This window comes from Centropristis striata, chromosome 23, assembly GCF_030273125.1.
Source record: "Centropristis striata isolate RG_2023a ecotype Rhode Island chromosome 23, C.striata_1.0, whole genome shotgun sequence".
Classification (NCBI taxonomy): Eukaryota; Metazoa; Chordata; class Actinopteri; order Perciformes; family Serranidae; genus Centropristis; species Centropristis striata.
The window spans coordinates 12,068,108-12,086,525 of NC_081539.1; the positions used below are offsets into that span (position 1 = coordinate 12,068,108).

Sequence of the window (18,418 nt, forward strand, 5' to 3'; positions counted from 1 at the left end):
TTTACTTGTGTTAGTTTCTTTCTATGCATATTAAACTAGCATTGTTGCAGAACCAAAATTTTCATTTATTATTAATATTATTATCATTATAACAAATACTTGCAAATGTACTAGCTCACTAAATGTATTTCATGATCATGATTTCCACACAAAACACATCACATGAACTTTTTATTGGAAACTTATGTCTTTTGAGAAGCTTTGAGAATAATATTCTGTATCTAATACTGTCTGAATAGCTTTACAGTTATCAAACATGTTACAACATTAACTTATTTTTTAAAAGGGTTATAATAACCTTCATTCAATCTGTTTGACATATTTACAGAGAACAAGATCTCACATCACACATGAGCACATAAAAAGTGGGATTACAAAGCATAAAATGGTTAGCTTCACAGAGTGTGGCTGCAGTTTACAAAATAAATAAAAAAATCTTTAGTGTAATATTATTTTCATATAATCTGTCACACTGACTGTCCTCTGAATCCTCACACCGCTGGCTGGCATGATGGGCATATTGATATGTTTTATAAATCATATGAGTACCATTTTAGTCACTCAGACTGTGGCAGAATATTTATAATGCAGCCTGTAAAGGGTCTCAGGTCTTAATAGATAATAGATCTTTAAATATAGACTCATACAGCATTTAAGAGAGAAAATCTGATCTTGGTATAAAAGTTTTATATCAGAGACTCCAGTTTTCCTCTGTTGAATCATATTAAATAGTACTACATTGAAACTTTTATGTGCAAAGAATAATTCTCCAATTCAAAATGTCATTCTTGGAAAACAAAAAAGAAGCATGAAATTGTTTCGCACCGTGAGAAAGAGCTGTACTTTCTCATGGGGTGAATGGTGATCATGACTGTGTTACTAAATAGTCTCATGCGGCGGACCGTCCTGTCGGAGCCCCGTGTGCCAAGTTTGTGAGGGTTGAATGCCTTTTGTATTTGGAGGGGCAGGAAAGTGGACACAAGCTGTTAGCCCACATTGTAAGGCCACAATGACTTTTGCACTGACAAAACTGTCAAAATGATGATTACAGATGGACTTAAAGTTAAAGGGATTCATTAAATAGTTTGGATTATTTTGCAGTGAGGTTGCGCGAGGAATTTACCCACAGTCAGTGGATTATTTACAGTACATGCCAGTCGACACGCTCCCACTTTGGAGAAGCAGTGTTAGGGTTAAGAGGCCATATTTTAGCCACTTAAAGTCACTTATATACTTCTATGTGATTAAGTTTACAGAAAATAAAATTATTTACGGTAACGCTTTATAATAAGGTCCTTAATAACCATTAGTTAACAAGTAATAAGGCATTGTTCTCGCTTTAGATCCGGTAGTTGCAAAAAGCATAGTTAACTTATAGTTAACTTATAATAGATGAGCAATAAAGTATATTTCAATATCAATAAGCAAACAAAATAAGATTAATAAAGGCATGGCAAAGACATCATGGGTGGGTAATGGGTGTTTGTAATGCTATTATGAATAATTATAAGATACTCATGAGGCTTTTATTAATGTTCTTAAGCATTTGCAAACTGTTAACAAGTTTCTTATTAGTGCTTATAAATCTCTTATAGCCTGCTATTAACTGCATTATAATGCCATTATTAACACTTATATAAGCTTATAAACACACAATAATGTTAATAAGCATCTTGTAAGGACTTACAAGGGCCTTATTACTTGTTAATTAATGTTATTACAAGGACCTTAATATAAAGCGTTACCTGATTTACCTTACAGTTTGATAGCCCTACCGACAGGGAGCTGTAGTCATTAACGATGCTCTGTACCAGACTCCATTGACAAAAACAGTAATTTTCCCTAACAAAAGACTGGGGTTTGTGATCGACTGCTGCTTTGATCGTTTAGTTTGTTTGTGTTATTGAGTGATTTGGGTATTTTAAAAGATAGGTTGGACTTGCTGAAGTCACACAATAACACAAACAAACTAAATGATTGAGGCAGCAATAGACTAATAACTCCTGTGTTTTGTGAGGTAAAATTACTGTTTTTGTCAATGGAGTCTGGTGGCTCAGAAGAGAAAAGAATAGCTGCTCAGCTCATCAGTTGCTCCTTGCGTAAACATAAATAGGGCTGTCTGACTGCATGATAAAGCGATTAAATATTCTAAATGTAGAGTACATTTAAGCTGATATTGAGTATTTTAGGTAGTTGAAATACTTTTTGCTGCTGCCCCCGTCTACAGCAATAAATTGCGTAGTACTGCCTGTTTCTTCAAACTTGAGGCGTGCCTACTGCCATCTACTGTAGGTAATACACTGAATATTGATAACTACCTTATACAACCCCACTTTAAAAAATCCAAACTGTCCCTTTAACCCAACACAAATATACATTTCTTTGTCTTTCACTTCCATTCAAAACAAAGTGCATGTAATGCTCAACTGAGTTCCACAGTTTAATGAAAAGAGAAGTGAAAGTAACCCATAAAAACATACCAAAACCATGAATTTTGATCAAGTGTTATTTGATTATTTCTCACAACTTTTTCTATGGAAAGCTTTTGCACAGCAAGGTCGTTTGTCTTCTTAAGATAAAGAGAGGACTTGTTCCCTCGTCGCAGGCCGAGCTGCAGACTCCCACATTCAGTAAGACTACAGTCGGCTGTCTGACTGAACCCACACACGCCATCTTACAGAACGAGTCAGATATGACCTCAGTTGACCTATAAAACAAAGCTCTCTTTGCCCTATTTTATCACTCGTCACATAACAACAGCAGCTGTGAGACGATTCCATTGGCAGCACTCAATCTCCGCTCTGATATAACAAATTATTTGTTTATAAACATAAAATAAGCAATGTTATAAGCACATTAAGAACACGTATTACATTCTAAGTTCTTATTCAGACCAAATCAATAAAATTAAAATAAAATTAAAATGCTCATCGACATCCAGAAAGGCAGCATTAAGTTATCACTTTGGAAAGTTGTGACAAAATTATAATGACAATTAATATTTCTTTAATATTCTTTAATTTGAGAGTAGTCAAGAAACCAAATGAAACAGGCATATTAACAGTGTACTATAGGGCTGCACAATATCTCAGTTTTTATCATTATTGTAGCATCCACTTGCACAATAAACATCAGCACACTTTGAATATAGTCACAAAATATTAAGTTACCTTCTATCTGCTATTTTTTCTGATGTGCACGATGCTGTTGAAACATTTATTGTGAGCATCCAGGTGCTCAGGGATTTTTTTAGTAAGTTGAAAAAGAGCATCTGTAGAAAACTTAATTTTAAAATGTAGCTTTTTTTTTCCTAACCTTAAGCAGCTCAAGTAGTTTGGTTGCCTTAACCTAACCAAACTGCGCAGATTTCACACAAAAAAAAAGTACTTTTGCAGTATACTTAAAGCAGCAGAAAGGCAGAAGTGAGTAAACTTAAACATCTGTTAATGTATAGCATGATATTGTGCAGACCAAGAGTATACTGTCATGTATTTTTATGCTAAAAAAGGAAAACTTCGGACAAAATTTTCCCATTGACTTCCATTATTTGATGTTTTTCTTGATAGCTGAACTTCACACGTTTGTATCTCTGCAGTCCAGTTTCACTTGGATCTCAGAGTCCTCTCAGCAACGGCTGCACATCACAGCAACAAAACAGGAATCACCCCATGAGTCCGACTGGTATTTAACCAAACAAAAAAAGTTCCTACATGTTGGTGAAAATTGCACCATTAACAAATATCATACACAAAGCTTCATGACTGCTTCCTGCATTCCCACAGGAGTAAAACACCAGAGTGGTAACACTGTGGATAACACTTCAGGGAGCGCTTTAAATGAGAACACAATAGATTTTGCAGACTGGCAAACTGGGCCAATGCCATCATGGAGGAGCAAAATGCAAAAGATAAAACAACTCGAGATCGAAAAAGAAAGACTGCTGGTAGATTCAGCTATGTTTTTAAGTAACAGTGAAAGGTCCAATACTGTAAATTTGTCCCCTAATGTATGCTCCTCTCCCCTCTGTTTTCACTCCGCGAACAATGATGTCTTGGATGAATTCTTTTGAAGTGGTCAGGCTACGTGTTTAAAACGTATCCAGCTGTTTGCATCTGCTGCAGGACTGAAGAACCTCTATTGTTGCCTCCACCGGTTGCACTGAAAGCCCTCTGTAGCCAGCATAAAGACAAGGTGGTCATGTTTTTTCTTGACTCATATAAGGCTCTGAATGAGGCACACTGGTGGCTAAAAGTGGCAAAAACAAAGTGGTGCTGCTGTTGCATTCATCCAATATTTTGGTGCATGCTGCAAATTGGCCCGACTCCAAAATGGGCTCCAAGCAACTCTAAAAGTTTGCTTGCAAGGATGAGCAGCATTTACTTGGAGTAGCTATGTGCACTGTTGCATAGCTGTGCTCCATTTAAGAGCACGTATTCCTCAATGAGAGCATCAGATGTCCATCAACAGGCATCGGACGCACCATTCATTCCAGGATGTCGGTTTCAAAGGGGACCAGATGGTAGTAGGACAGGTTGGTGACATACGCTTCTGTTTCCTCATCACACAGGTCTGATTCCATTGGCAGAAACTCTGTCCCATCTTCATAGCTGGCAACAAAATAAAAGACACATTACTTCAAGGACAAAAGGGAGCGGTTTAGTCAAGTGTGATGCATTTGATTTAAGGCTCTGTGTTAATTGTCTACATCAACCCAAAGGGCTTTTATCTGGTAAAGAAAAAATGTCAGCTATTTCAGAGTTATGTAAAGTGTTGTTTTGTGTGAAGCACCCAGAGGAATGTGTTCCTCTTTTGCTTCCTACACACACCCAGGGAAGGAAGAGGTGCACAGACACACTTCCTGTGAGGGTGGAGGGTCCTGGGGTTGGGTCACATTCAAGGACTTCCACAGTCATCAGAACACTTACAGTACACTCGAGAGCAAACCTGGAAACTGTAATTACTGTTTGGGAAACAAGCAGGTAATTTGTGTTACGCTGCAAACAGCTTTCTGATGGATATTGTTTTATATTACTGGAACCAAGAGAGCGATCTAGAAACTAGAATTACCACCTTGTGGTTGTACGCCTCTGCCAGCCAATTAGGTTGCAGTTCTCATCCATGTCTGTCTAGACTTATAAAATATATGTAGGGCGGACAATTTTCTTGGTTCATTTATTAACTGTTTGGTCTTTAAAATGTCAGAAAATTGTGAAAAAATGTCCATGTGATCCTTTTTCAATGTCTTGTTTTGTTCAAAACCCAACAATATTCAGTTTAATATGATTCTTAATAGAGAAAAGCGAAATATCTCCATATTTGAGGCTGAAAATACAATAAAAAATTGTCATTTTTTCACACACACACACAAAATACTTTATTTTTATAATTTTCCTGTTGGTCGACTAGTCAGCTTATCGTTGCAGTTCTAGATACTGTATATGTACTGACGACTTTGAAGGTTATTAATAAAAGGTATTTAGTTTATTTAAGGTGAACACATATCTTAACCTCTTAAACAAAGAAGACCTATATGATCACTACAACCAAATGTGAAATATGATCACAATCTGCTCTTCTGTTTGTGGCCTTTAATAATGTCCAGAAGAATGTTTTTGCACAACATTATGAGGTCACAGTGAAGGTGACCTCTGACATTTTGGATATTTATATGACATTTTGTCATTATTAGCATATACATTCTTGAGTTATGGCCAAAAATGTGGTTGGTGAGGTCGTTGTGAGCCTGATCTTTGACCTTTGACCTCCAAATTCTAAGCAGGCATTTGTGCCAAATTTGAAGAAATTCTCTCCAGGCCTTCCTGAGATATTGTGTTCATGAGAATGGGATAAACAACTGCTGCTGGCACAGAGACATAAAAGTCCAATGTGACAAAGACTGGGGCAAGACACAGACAAAGAGATTAAGGAGTGGTCTAAATACTCACGTATGCTCCACAGAGTCGGTGGATGAGGGTCTTTCTTTTTCTTCGGGGAGACTGTGATCAAATACGATGGTTTCCGTATTGGCCAGACAAAATCCATTGGACCTCATGATTTCTGAAAAGGTACAAAGTGCCAGTGAAGTCATCATGACATCAATCAGCAGTGGCTCCGAATTTGTTACAAAATATCTATTAGACATTAACCTGATATCTTGATTGGACTCTGAAAGCACGGCTGGATTCTGTGGACTTTGTCATTCCTCAGCACCTGGTCCAACGGTGATCGCTCAAAGAACGTCAACATCACCTCTGATCTGGAATACTGTGAAGTCAGATTTTTAGTTATCTAGCTGTACCTTTCCAAACATCTGCCTCTGAAACAAGAGGTAGAATGAAAAGCTTCTAATGCACAGTGAACATGCTAATACAGTACTGAAAGTACTGAAGGAAATAGAAGAATGACCGACCTTGCACGGCATGTTGATGGCATTCTTCAGTAGTCTTTCCACCTCGTTCAGTTTCTCCTCAATGTCACTGGCCTCTTTGATTTTTACCAGCCCTGAAACAAAAGTGAATATCTGAAATCATCAGCTCCAGTGTGAGGATTTTCAAAACAGTATTTAATCTACCTGTGCAATCGAATGCAGTTTAACTCAACAACAATTTATCCTACACTGTAATAAATTATTCTATAGTCTTTTTTGATAAAATGTATTAAATATAAATGCGTCCTTGATTTTGAGGCAGTTGTTGAAGTAACTTTAATATAAAAATGTTTGAGATAGAATCTACTTATTTTGATCACATTAAATATAATCTTTATGTGTATGTAATTCTAAATCAAGAGGATTTTGAATGAATCCAACACAATAGATTTAGTCCATTTTTTAATTGACAGGCACTTCCTGTTAAGTTGTTATAAACTCAATTAACTCTTGTAACTTAGTTAGATTTAATTAATAATATTGCGTGCAATCTGTTGCCTAAATCTTATTGAGTAGCTATAGTTTATCTTTTTTTACAGTGTAATGTTGTGAAGCTTAAAACCCTTGGAATTTGATTTGATTCACTCCCAGTGATTTGTGTGAGAAATACTTTTTAAATACTATTAGTTAAAAATAGCTTACAAAAATGGCCACTAGAATTACCTATAGTGGTTCCCCACCTAGTGGAAAGGTCACGCCACCCCACACCGCAAAATGTGGTCTCAGTGATCCTATCTCAATGTGTATTGAGTGCATTCCCTCATGTACTTTGAGCTGTCCACTGCTGATTGGATCACCCAAATACCAGGTCTGAACAGAGCCAAAGAGTCTGCTGAATAAAGAAAAAACTGTCCCACAATCAACATATTTAGTGTAACTATTTCTGTGCCTTTGTGATAAAAAAAAGGGCAGCTGCTTTGACCTTTACTGCCAACAGACTTTTATCTGTCCACACAAAAAGCCAGACAGGTCTGAATTTATCCCTCGGCTCGAAAAAGGTTGCGATAAATGCAAATAAAAAAGTAGTAGACTGTTAAATACAGTAACCTTTATATTAACAATGTCCCCTGATATTTAATCAAAGCATAAGAAGGGAAAAATTAGACTTTTTATCATTGTCTTTAGAACAAGAGCACAATGTGACGCTGTAAAACTGCCAGTGTAATGGCTAACATTTGTATGATAGCAGTAATAACAGAGGGAAGTAATAACAGTGGTGGAGAGAAAAGCTGCACAATAACACGTAAATCCTGCATAAAACACGAAGGAATGCAATTCCAGAAGCGGTGGGAGTGTAAAATCAGCGCATTCAGCATCACAAGGCTGCCGCCCATGCGAGCGAGCAGCATCATTTACTGCCGTGCTGACAAAGGGATGTGGTGAGGAGAATAATGATGAAGACTGCAGCCACATTGATGAGTCTTCGTCTGATGTAAGTGCTACAGACAAAACGTAGTCACACAGCGGTTACTGTTACATGGAAGCACTGAGTAAGAGAGCCTGAAGCAGCACTGTGCAGAGTCACAGGCTCATCCATTTATAATGGCCAGCAGTGATGACATCATACCCAGGGGGATGTGAAGAGTGATTGGGCAGTTAAATCATCACTGTGAGACTCCCACCCAGTCTGAACCTCATTCCGCCTCCGGATCATGTTCTTCTGTTTAAGTCCCTTTAAGACCTGTTTGCCAGTTTCCTCTGTAAATGTGACAAATCATTGTGTTTAAGGCTTTTACCGATATAATGTGCTTTTTTGTCAAGTTTTAGGCAGTTTAAGTAATTCTGTTTAAAGGCACAGTCTGTTGATAGGAGTCGCTCAATAAAAACAGCGAAAGAGGGACTGTGATGATGCTGTGAAGTAGCATGGGATCATGGGAGTTTTTGTCATTGTTAAACAAACACAACTGACGAAAAATATTTTCACTGAGTGGTTAATGTATTATGGTTTCATTTAAGTTATGTTTAGTCACATTTATTCACAGCACGTCATTTCATTCTAATAAGCAAGTACAGTTAGCAAACAAAACGATAACATAAGGCTAACATGCTAACATAAGGCTAACATGCTAACTTAAGGCTAACATGCTAACGTACTAACTTTCCATTAGACGAAACAACTACTCATACAGCTACTGTCAGTGGCGGTTCTACACAGGGGCCTTGTGTCAAATTAATAATAAAATGATCAATTTATAATGAAGAACGACAGAACAATTCTTCCCTTTTTTTTGTTCAAACAATATCTCATTGTACACAAAAGGAACCCAGAATGTGTAAATTGTATAATAGTTTAATTATGCAATAAAAGCTTGTGTATATATAAAAAAATATAATTCTCACTGTACTGCGCTTTCAAAATAAAAACAAGTAATTGTGCACAAAAATGAGAAATGTCATTGTCGTACAAAAATAGTTGTTATTGTTGGTAAGTCTCATTTTTTCAATCAATGTATTTGGATCTTCCAAATATAATTTAATGAGATTTTTAAATAAGCTAAAATAAAAGGTTTTGAATGCTTAAATATTACCTTTGCCGTTTTTTAATGTGCCCCTGTAATTAAACACTGGCCCCTTCTAGGCAAAATTGGTTTAGAACAGCCACATCTACCACTGCTATCAATCGTAAATAAAATCATACTATGATCAAACAATCATCAATAACTTGATAAGTATGTTAAACGTTAGAACTTCACGGTACGTATGCATACGCATGAGCCATAGTAGCAAATTTTAGCAAGCATGGGTTGATTTTGAAATATCTACAAACAACAAAATGGCTTCTACTGGATGATTTAATGCTGTATTATTGTTACTGAGTCATTTGCGACACTAAAAAATTAAGTTAGAGGAAGTTCGAGCTCCTAGAAGGGGTAAAGGTAAGATTGACACAGACGGTTAGCATTAAAATAAAACAAATTTCTCTTAGTTTGAACATTGTTGAAAATATTTGGGATAATGTAAGTCCACAACTTAACAAAATATGTGATATAGGGACTATGTGTCTCATCTGGCCTGAGAACGCCTCTGGGTCCCTCATGAGGAGCTGGAAGTTGTGTCTGGGGAGAGGAACGTCCGGTATACTTTGCTTAGCCTGCTGCCCCCGCGACCCGGCTCCGGATAAGAGGATCGAAATGGATGGAAAGGTCTCATCTTTTTTAGACACATATATATTTTTCTACTGATACTTTTGATAGTTTAGAGCCAGTATTTAACACTGTGAACATAATTAAAGCATAATCTACTGTAATAAGCAATGAGTGTGTCACATTGTTGTCCCCCTTTTCAATGGTGGAAGTAATTCAAAGTGTCATTTAATAAAGGCAATTGTCCAGAGAGGCAATTTCGCGTCCAGAAATGGGAAAGTAAATTGTTACATTTGATAGTTTATGACATTACGGTACATGGCATTTTTGTGAAATGGTGGATTCAGAGAATTAAAAACAGTTAACATCTTAAAAGGAAACAAAGCCTGAAAGATAACCTCACCACAGAGACTTTAAACCACACCCAGTCTTGTTAACTGTTTTTCTTGTAAACAGATTCTTAAAGTTAACGTCCTGCCATGAAGGGTGGTGCTGACATGTGAATAAAGAAGTGCAAATTATTTATTATTAGGTGCCGGCACACAGCACAGCCAGGGTGCACATGGAAACAGGGTGGGATTAGGAAGAAGGTGTTATTAAATGTTATCAGAGGGTGTGTGAGGGACTGGTAACAATGATCACACTCCTCTGATCACCTAAAAAGCTGTTTTCTCAACTATTATATACAGAAAATAACTAGCATGGAGTAGAACTTGCACAATAGCTTGTCCTGATATGAACTCATAACATATTTTTCACCACTGTAATGAACAACAATTAAAAAATGTGTTTTGCTTCATATGTTGAGAAGACTTTTACTGCATAAACCAGCAGGCTGTGTGGAAGATATAACAGGCCTGCTTGAAGTGCAAAACATAAGTATGCATGGTTATTTTTGCAACAGCTCAATGTCAGTTGCGCAATATTTAATCGTGGTTACCGTAGCAGATCTGGTGTGTGAAGCCGCAATATGACGATGCAGTATATAATATCTCCGCTCCAGTTAGAGACAGCAGGTTCAACACATACCTGCTTCCATCAGAAGGATGTTTATCAGCTGGAAGACTTTATATAAGCAAGCTGTTCTAGATGAAATATGCTGGTGGAATCAGATATTAATATTTATTCTATCATAATAAAGTGGTTTTCTGTGCAATTAGACATATCTGCTGTTTAAAAAATGCATAATTAAGGTAAAACAGTAAATAAAAGGGGTGTGGATGATTTTGCAGAGGTTAATCTGGGTCGCATCCATCAGTTAAAGTGGAAGAAAAGGCACAAAACTCTGGTGCACGGTGCTGAGTTGCTATACGAGCGGGAGGGCGGCACAGAACGCAATCAATCCTGACACCAAAATTGCAGTGCGCCACTGGATTGACAGTGACACCCCTCCTGCTGCACCTCTGCTCCCACTGTGGTGCCAAAACACCAAAACACCAAACAGGGGCGAGGGGAAAAAACAACACAATGAGTCTAAATATTATTCATTTGTGTATATTTCATCTTGGATTAGCCACATTTCTGACAATTACAGGGTTGCATTCTGGAAAAAGGAGCTATGTTTTTTCCTATCAGTGTATTTCCCCCAATTTCCTGTAAAAGAGGCTATTTCCTGCATGGACTTCCTGGCTAAAGTGGTCTACTGTCTGACATTATTCATTCAGCCACTAGTCAGTATAATTAAGTTGTTTCTTTATGGCCTTAAGTCTAAATGATCTCCTTTTTAGTGGAAGTGTTTGTGTGCAACAAGTTCATAAACATGCAACAATAACAGTAACTACATATAAAAAACCATATGGAATTTCAGTGTATGCAACCGCCTCATAATTTTTGTAATTGCACACTAAAGTCACTCGTCTGTTAGTTTTGTTATCGCATGCCATGTTGTCAACGCCACTTCATCTATTAGCTGAAATAACACAGTAGAAGTAGATGCACAACAGGAACTTGACTGTGACCCAAGTCATCGACAAACAAATTATCTGAACAGTCATCAGTTGTTGTAAGCACCAGCTATTTCACAGCTATCTGCTGCATGGATCTGATAAGCACATGTCAGCAGCCTGGCCCTTTATCATCTAACCACTAACTCTCCGCGGCTTCGTCAACTTGTTATTTCTGGACGCCTCGTCAAAAAGCAGAGGACAAACTTCTATGACTGTCCATGAGAAGGTCAGGCTATGTTTGCCTGGTGCAAAAATGTGTCCAGAATCATTACCTAATGCACTATATTTACTTTAAGTTTCCATATCCAAAAAGTAAAATAAATGCTATTTTACAATGACTAAATCCCCAAAACTGTCATGAGTTATGACATTTTTTAGCTTTAGAGTTGCTGGTAGATATATTTTGTTACTTTCCAGTCAGATCCAGGCTAGCTGTTTCCCTCTGGTTCCAGTCTTTATGCTAAGCTAAGCTAAAGTCTCCGGGCTCCAGGTGCATATCTTAAAGACAAACAGTAGAACGTTTTGGTGTAAATTAACAGTAATTAACTGGCATTAGATTCACCTGAAAAAAATGTTTTTTACTTTAGTTTAGAAATACATTGTATTATTAGAAATACATTTGCAGTATATTACTGAATTCTTGTAAATTTACATCATAATGTTGTTCAGTTTGTCAGTAAGTGACCTAATATCTACAGTACACTGTAAAACTTTTTAGTTTAAATTTACAGTAAATTCCTGTAAATAATGGCATTCTCTCTCTACATTTATTTCTCCCAGATTGCATTGCGATATACAGTTTGACATTGTATGACATCGATACAGTAGAAAACTGTTCAGATTTTCAGACGTCTAAGATTTAAATAGCAGTCATCTTACGTTCAGCAAGAAAGTGCATTGGCTTATTTTAAAGAACAACAACAAATAAACAACAAATGGTGATGCTGATTTATAACAGCATGATACCATCAGCCAATCAGAGCCAATAACTTTCAGTGGCTACGATATAAAAGTGGGATAACACCCTTCAAATTCTATAAATGTGATGCATTTATTCCGTATTTCTGTCAGCAAGGCTAATTTAATACCATGATAAACAATTCCAAGAATGGAGTAATGTCCCAGAGTACTCTATTGAGTATTTCTTATGAAGGGAGCCGCAAATGAGTGTAGGAGGGAGTCTAAATTCCTCTCACAAGGAATGTGAGGCATCACTTCCTGTCTGTGTTCACTCTAGGGTCACATGTAAGGTAAGTGTAACGAGGCCTTGCAGACTAGTGGGACTAAATATGGGAAGTCCACTCCGCTTCTCTCTCTCTCCCTCTATATCGCTCATCATGACATCAGTCTGAGAGCACTGCACGCCTTCCCTGTTGCTTAGACGCAGCACAGAAACAGGAAAACATGAGCAGAGCCAGAAACTGGAGCAAAGTGAACTGAGAAAGGCCAGAACGACACACTATTTTTCACAGGGACTTTCAATCTGAGGGGCAATTAGAGGGGATGCAAATGAAATACTGAACAGTGGAAGGAATTGAGAAAAGGCCATTAGGGGAATGTTATTAACCCTGTGGCTTTCTATCCATCCATGAAATTGTCAAATCAGCTCGAGTCACTGATGTCTCCCTCCGTTTATCTTTTAGCTGTAATCAGGATGTGAAGGGTGACGGACAGCTTTAAAAAAAGAAGTGAAAAGTGAGTCATGAGGTCCAAAATGTCTCTTCCCAAAATGCTCTGCAGACTGCACTGGCAGCAGCAGAGCAGCGAGCTGTCAACAAGTCCGTCAGCTATTTCAGTGCACGGGCAGGAAGCGAAGCTTTCCAGTCGCCACTAAAGGGATGTTTCCAAAACATTCCTATAGGCTCAGTGGGTCGAGACAAAGGGGAAGTGCCAAGGAACAAGGACAGGTTGGGAGCTCTGCCAAATCTGTTGGCAGTGCCACAGCAGCGCAGTGTCAAAGATACAAACCCTGAGGGGCATACGTTTGGGCTACATACGGCAAAACATTCCGCACTGCAAACCCTGTCTAAAACTGTATTAACAAGATATCACAGCACCTTATCGTGACCTCCGAACCTGTCAATTATAGATTTTTTTAATGGATATATTTTTTTTATGCTCAAAGTATATTGCAGATTTAATAAATAAATAAATCCAGCATCTTTATTGTTTATATCAACATCTAAAAAAGACACTGAATGTAGCGTACATCACATCGTCACCATCTGTGGAAAATATTTCTCCAAAATGTACTTTTTTGTAGCGCGCAAATGAAAATGTAATCCTCACATTTATCACAAAAATGTAAATTAAAAAAAAATCTAAAATTTTAAGGTTTTTACTGTCACTATCATCAAATGCCATATAAAAACCTGCCAATGTCTTAAGGTATTTCACATGTTATCACTATGCATTTTTTGCTTTTCCCAACACAGCAATATAAGAAACTAAGAGCAAGTGCTCTAGAAGTCAGGTGACGTAGTATAAAGAGCAAAAAGTCCATGTGGGGAGGAGGTCAGGGTGGATGGATGGGTCAAACAAGAACATGATTTTCACATGTTGTGAACCCAAGAGTCAATATCAACTAATTTACCTACATTTATGTTTCTTGACTTTTGCAGGACATCAATATACATTATTATGTCCTCCTAAAAGGTCCCACATTGTAAAACAAAACGCTTATTCCATGGAGAAATAAAGACAGGATGAAGAACTGTGATCTCTGTGGCCTCAAAACTGGGATTGGTTCCTGAGCACCAGATAAGAGTCGCTTAACATCCACTCCTCCTCAAGAGTTATGATGTGTCAGATGCAGAGAGCAAATTTCATCATTGTTGGTACTTTTGGTATTCTCCCATGGGGAAATCCAACTTCAGGAAAGCAGACCTTATAGATCTCATGGCCTTTTAGCTCCTAAATATTGACCAGGATTAGAAACATGCTGTCAGCATGTTGGCCTTGTGGTCTCAGGGCTACGAGATAGGTCTGCTAATGTGACACCCGAAAGTGGACTTTGTTAAATATTAACCTATCCAAACAAAAGCATGTAAATCCAGGCTATGAGGCAATTTAGGTCAAATTATCCTTATTGATTATGTTGATTATGTTTTCCTGCTTTTATTTTGCTGCCTAAAACATAAATCAAATCATCTTAGTTAAGCCCTGATGTCTAATAGTGACATCTACCTATAGGACCCAAACCTGAGAGGCCTGGAATGAAATGACCTTATGGTTCTTAATCGTTCATTTAGAAATGTTTTATAGTTATACTTCATAGAGTTTGTTAGGTAACAGGGTCTGGCCGTGATCCATTAAAATGGAAAGGGAAAAATCCTCAAAATCCCCAAACAGCAGCTCTTTGTGCTGCAGTATCTTTTTTTATTTTGCAGGCAGAGGGAAAGTTTTCCTCTACAGTAGTAATCCACAACCTGGGGACATTTTCCTGGACTGGTTGAGCCAAAGATGCAAATACTAAACTTTCCAACAAGTCAAAAAAAAAAAATTAAAATTCAGTCCTCCCCATGCAGCTCTCCACTCTCCAGCCTAAGCCCCTCAAAGGTACAGGAATATAGTTTTCTAGCATTCATTACCATTAACCGCTTATCCGCAATCGGGTCGCCGGGGGCTGGAGCCTATCCCAGCTGTCATTGGGCTGTCATCTCTATGTGTCGCAGGGCTAGCACATAGAGACAGACAATCACACTCTCATTCACACCTAAGGGCAATTTAGAGTCACCAATTAAACCTAAGTGCATGTTTTTGGACTGTGGGAGGAAGCCGGAGAACCCGGTGAGAACCCACGCTGACACGGGGAGAACATGCATCCCAGGCATCCCTCTAGCTGTGAGGCGAGAGCGCTAACCACTACACCACCGTGTAGCCCAGTTTTCTAGCAGACCATTTGAATTACAATATGGTAAAAGGTCTTTGTGTCATTTTTGCCCAGTGACACCACAAAAACTTCTTACCACACATTTAAGGTGGCTTTATGTTGCAGCAAAGTGGAGAACATTTTAGTGATGAGCTTTCAGTCAGACAACTTTTATCAAGCAAAAATGCCAAATTTACAAATTCTGGCTTCTCAATAGTTCAGTTAGTTGCAGGTCTACAGTTATGGTAGGCTACTGCTAGAAAATATCAATACACACTGCATTGCAATGGATTGATCATATAAAAAAGTTAACTATTATTTTACTCAGATTTCATGCATATGGTGGTGCGTTCTTTTTTACTATTCGTTTTCTGTAAAACTAGATTTAAAATTTTCAATATATCGCCTTGCTTATCAAAATATTTAGAAATATATTGAATAGAAACCCCTGTATTATGATATGTATTGTACCAGATTCTTGCAAATCCACAGCTTAGATTTAAAAAAAATAATAAAGTTTGTCAGGGGATGGGGGGCAGCCACCTCCTGCCCACAGGGCCCCACAATTTGCAGCTACGCCCCTGCTTACAATTTAACCCTAAACGTTTTCAATAATAGCTGTATTATTTGTGATACTGTGTAACTGTACTAAATGCTCTACCATCACTTCCTGCCATATAACTGTCACTCTCCCATTAGACCAACCTTCTATCAGCGGACACTTGGACAGGTCTCTTCTGTCCTCAGGAAAGGACTCCAGCAGTCTTTTAAACAGCCGCCCCAGATCGGAATAACTCCGATGCAAGTATAAAATGTTCCTGTCAGACCACTCTGTCCTTATCTCGAAGAACTCCTCTTCCTCTCCCCGCTGGCTGATGATGAGTCTCCGGATCCCGTTGACCCAGCAGTCCCGGACAAACATGTTGACCAGCGACGTGCCTTCAAACACGGCTGATGCCATCCCTCAGACGTCAGTCCACATCCAGATCCAGCTCCAGCATGCTGGGGCGGGCCGGCGGACAGCAGGATCGGCGACAGAAAAGTGAAAATAAAATAATCTGGCGAACGAAGAAAAGACAACTTGGGTAACTTTTCGGTGTGACAGCAGCTGTGAGGAGGAGGATGATGTTTTTGCTCAGCCCATCACAGGCGTGATCTCAAACGTGGCATGATCTGAGAAAAAAAAATAGACTTTAGACTCACAGATACCGCCCCCGAAAAATTGATTCAGCTATCGATCTAACAGTTTATTTTCCTGTCATCCTCTGCAACAAAAGATCAAACTAAAAGGCCTTCTCTAAGTATAAAAGTGCGGCTGCCTCCTCCAGTCTGCTGTTAGTTTCCTAAACCCAGTCCATGTCACTTCTCACTGTCTGGATAAGCTTTTCTTTCAGCACAGTTTCCTCCCCTCTCCTTCCTCCCCCTTCCTTCCTCCCTCCTTGACAACAGGGTATTATTATGCAAAGAATGCAAGGGGCTGCAAAGACTAAACTATCCATCCTTATTTATAGCAGAAATAGTTTATTTTCCCCCCTCTCTTTTTTCTATATGAAAACAGTTTTTATTGCCCCTGGATTTGATTCAGTTTGCCACGTTGTCCCTCGAATCAGTAGCCTTAATCTTGAAATGAGATGTTTGGATGTAACCACAGGAAAAAATCAGAGTCCAACAATTCAAATCCAGCAGCTCCTATGCCAAGTAAGAAGCATTATTTGCTAGATCTTCCATTTCTGACCACACGTCTTTATAAAATATCAGTGTTTTAGCCAATATTTAGCCACAGAGAAGAAAAGATGCACTGTAACGTATTTTCTGTCTCCTGTTGGAATGACCATAACTTCTCGGCATCGCATGATTGAGCAGCACACTCATGTTTCACCAATAAAAGAGCTTTACAGGAAGTCTTGGCCTCGTCACGTAATGACGATTCAGCTGTAATTAACTACTGAACTGTCTGCAAAAGCAATTCATAACAATACAGTACAGGAAGTAGCATGTTCACTGCAAGTAAGGGAAGCTGTAAAATACTCATTACCTGACCGACAAAAGCATGTATGGATTATGGAAGGACATACAGAGCACAGGACCACAGGAATTGTCAAGCCATCACCTGCAAAATGTCACTCAAAGAGATATGAAACAACCAAGAAGAGATGCAAAATGACCACAGCTAAACATGAAATAACTACAAATCAACAGGCACATATTGCAAAGAAACTAAAAGTATAAAATATAAAAAGGGGCAAAACAACCTCAGACAATAACATATCTACAAAAAGACCAAATACAATAAGAAAGAGAGAGAAAATAAGTATGACGAGACACAAAATGACCACAAAATGGGACACACCTACTACAGTGACACAGCATCATGCCAAAGAGATAAAAAGCATCTACAGAGAGATACAAAATTAACTGACAGACACTGACTACAAAGAGTCACAAAATGACAACAAAGAGACAAAAATTAACTACAAAGAAACATAAAATGACAACAAAGAGACAAAAAGTAACTACAAAGACACAAAATTACCAAAAAGAGACAAAAAGTAACTACAAAGACACAAAATGACCAAAAAGAGACAAAAAAGTACCTGCAAAGAGAGACTAAAAGGAATACAGTATACACAAAATCACCAAAGAGACAAAAGGGACTATAAAGGGTAATACACAAAAAAGCCACAACGAGACAAAATGCAACAAAAAAGATACTTGAAATGAATACAAAGAGACACAAAATGACCACAAAGAGACAAAAAAGTGAAAGACAAAAAGAACTACAGAACAATTACAAAGTGACACAGAACTACAAAGAAACACAAAATGACCACAGAAGACACACAACCTCAGGAATATGTGAAAATACAGGGAGACACAAAACAACAACAAAAAGAGGAAAAACATGAAGTCTGTGTCTTGCTACTGTGTCGTTGAGCCTCTTGAATGTCTTCTGTCTCGTCTCATAATCCGTCGATGCAAAAATGCACATCAATCTGTGCAGAAAACTGAATATTGCACTGATGCGATTAGAGACAACGATCCTGCTGTAATGTGCACATTACAGTTTATGAGAAGGAGCAGGTGGTTTCTG

At 38.1% G+C, this 18,418-nt stretch overlaps 1 protein-coding gene across 1 annotated transcript; it reads right to left on the minus strand.

Moving 5' to 3' along the window:
* Window positions 1-158: 158 nt before the first annotated feature.
* Window positions 159-16,675, minus strand: pxdc1b (PX domain containing 1b). Its single transcript, XM_059326907.1, has 5 exons — window positions 16,033-16,675; window positions 6,410-6,501; window positions 6,147-6,264; window positions 5,946-6,057; window positions 159-4,607 (listed from the first exon to the last, which is right to left on the minus strand). The coding sequence occupies exons 1-5, from the start codon at window positions 16,286-16,288 to the stop codon at window positions 4,484-4,486; spliced, it is 702 nt and encodes a 233-aa protein (XP_059182890.1). The 5' UTR covers window positions 16,289-16,675; the 3' UTR covers window positions 159-4,483.
* Window positions 16,676-18,418: the final 1,743 nt, after the last annotated feature.

What these genes read in the sequence shown, in the direction of transcription:
- pxdc1b (XM_059326907.1), bottom strand. Translation starts at nt 16,288, where the DNA reads ATGGCATCAGCCGTGTTTGAAGGCACGTCGCTGGTCAACATGTTTGTC. An exon ending in CAAGTGTCCGCTGATAGAAG is followed by an intron (nt 6,502 to 16,032) that starts GTTGGTCTAATG and finishes CTTTTGTTTCAG; the next exon opens with GGCTGGTAAAAATCAAAGAG. An exon ending in CCATCAACATGCCGTGCAAG is followed by an intron (nt 6,265 to 6,409) that starts GTCGGTCATTCT and finishes CTGACTTCACAG; the next exon opens with TATTCCAGATCAGAGGTGAT.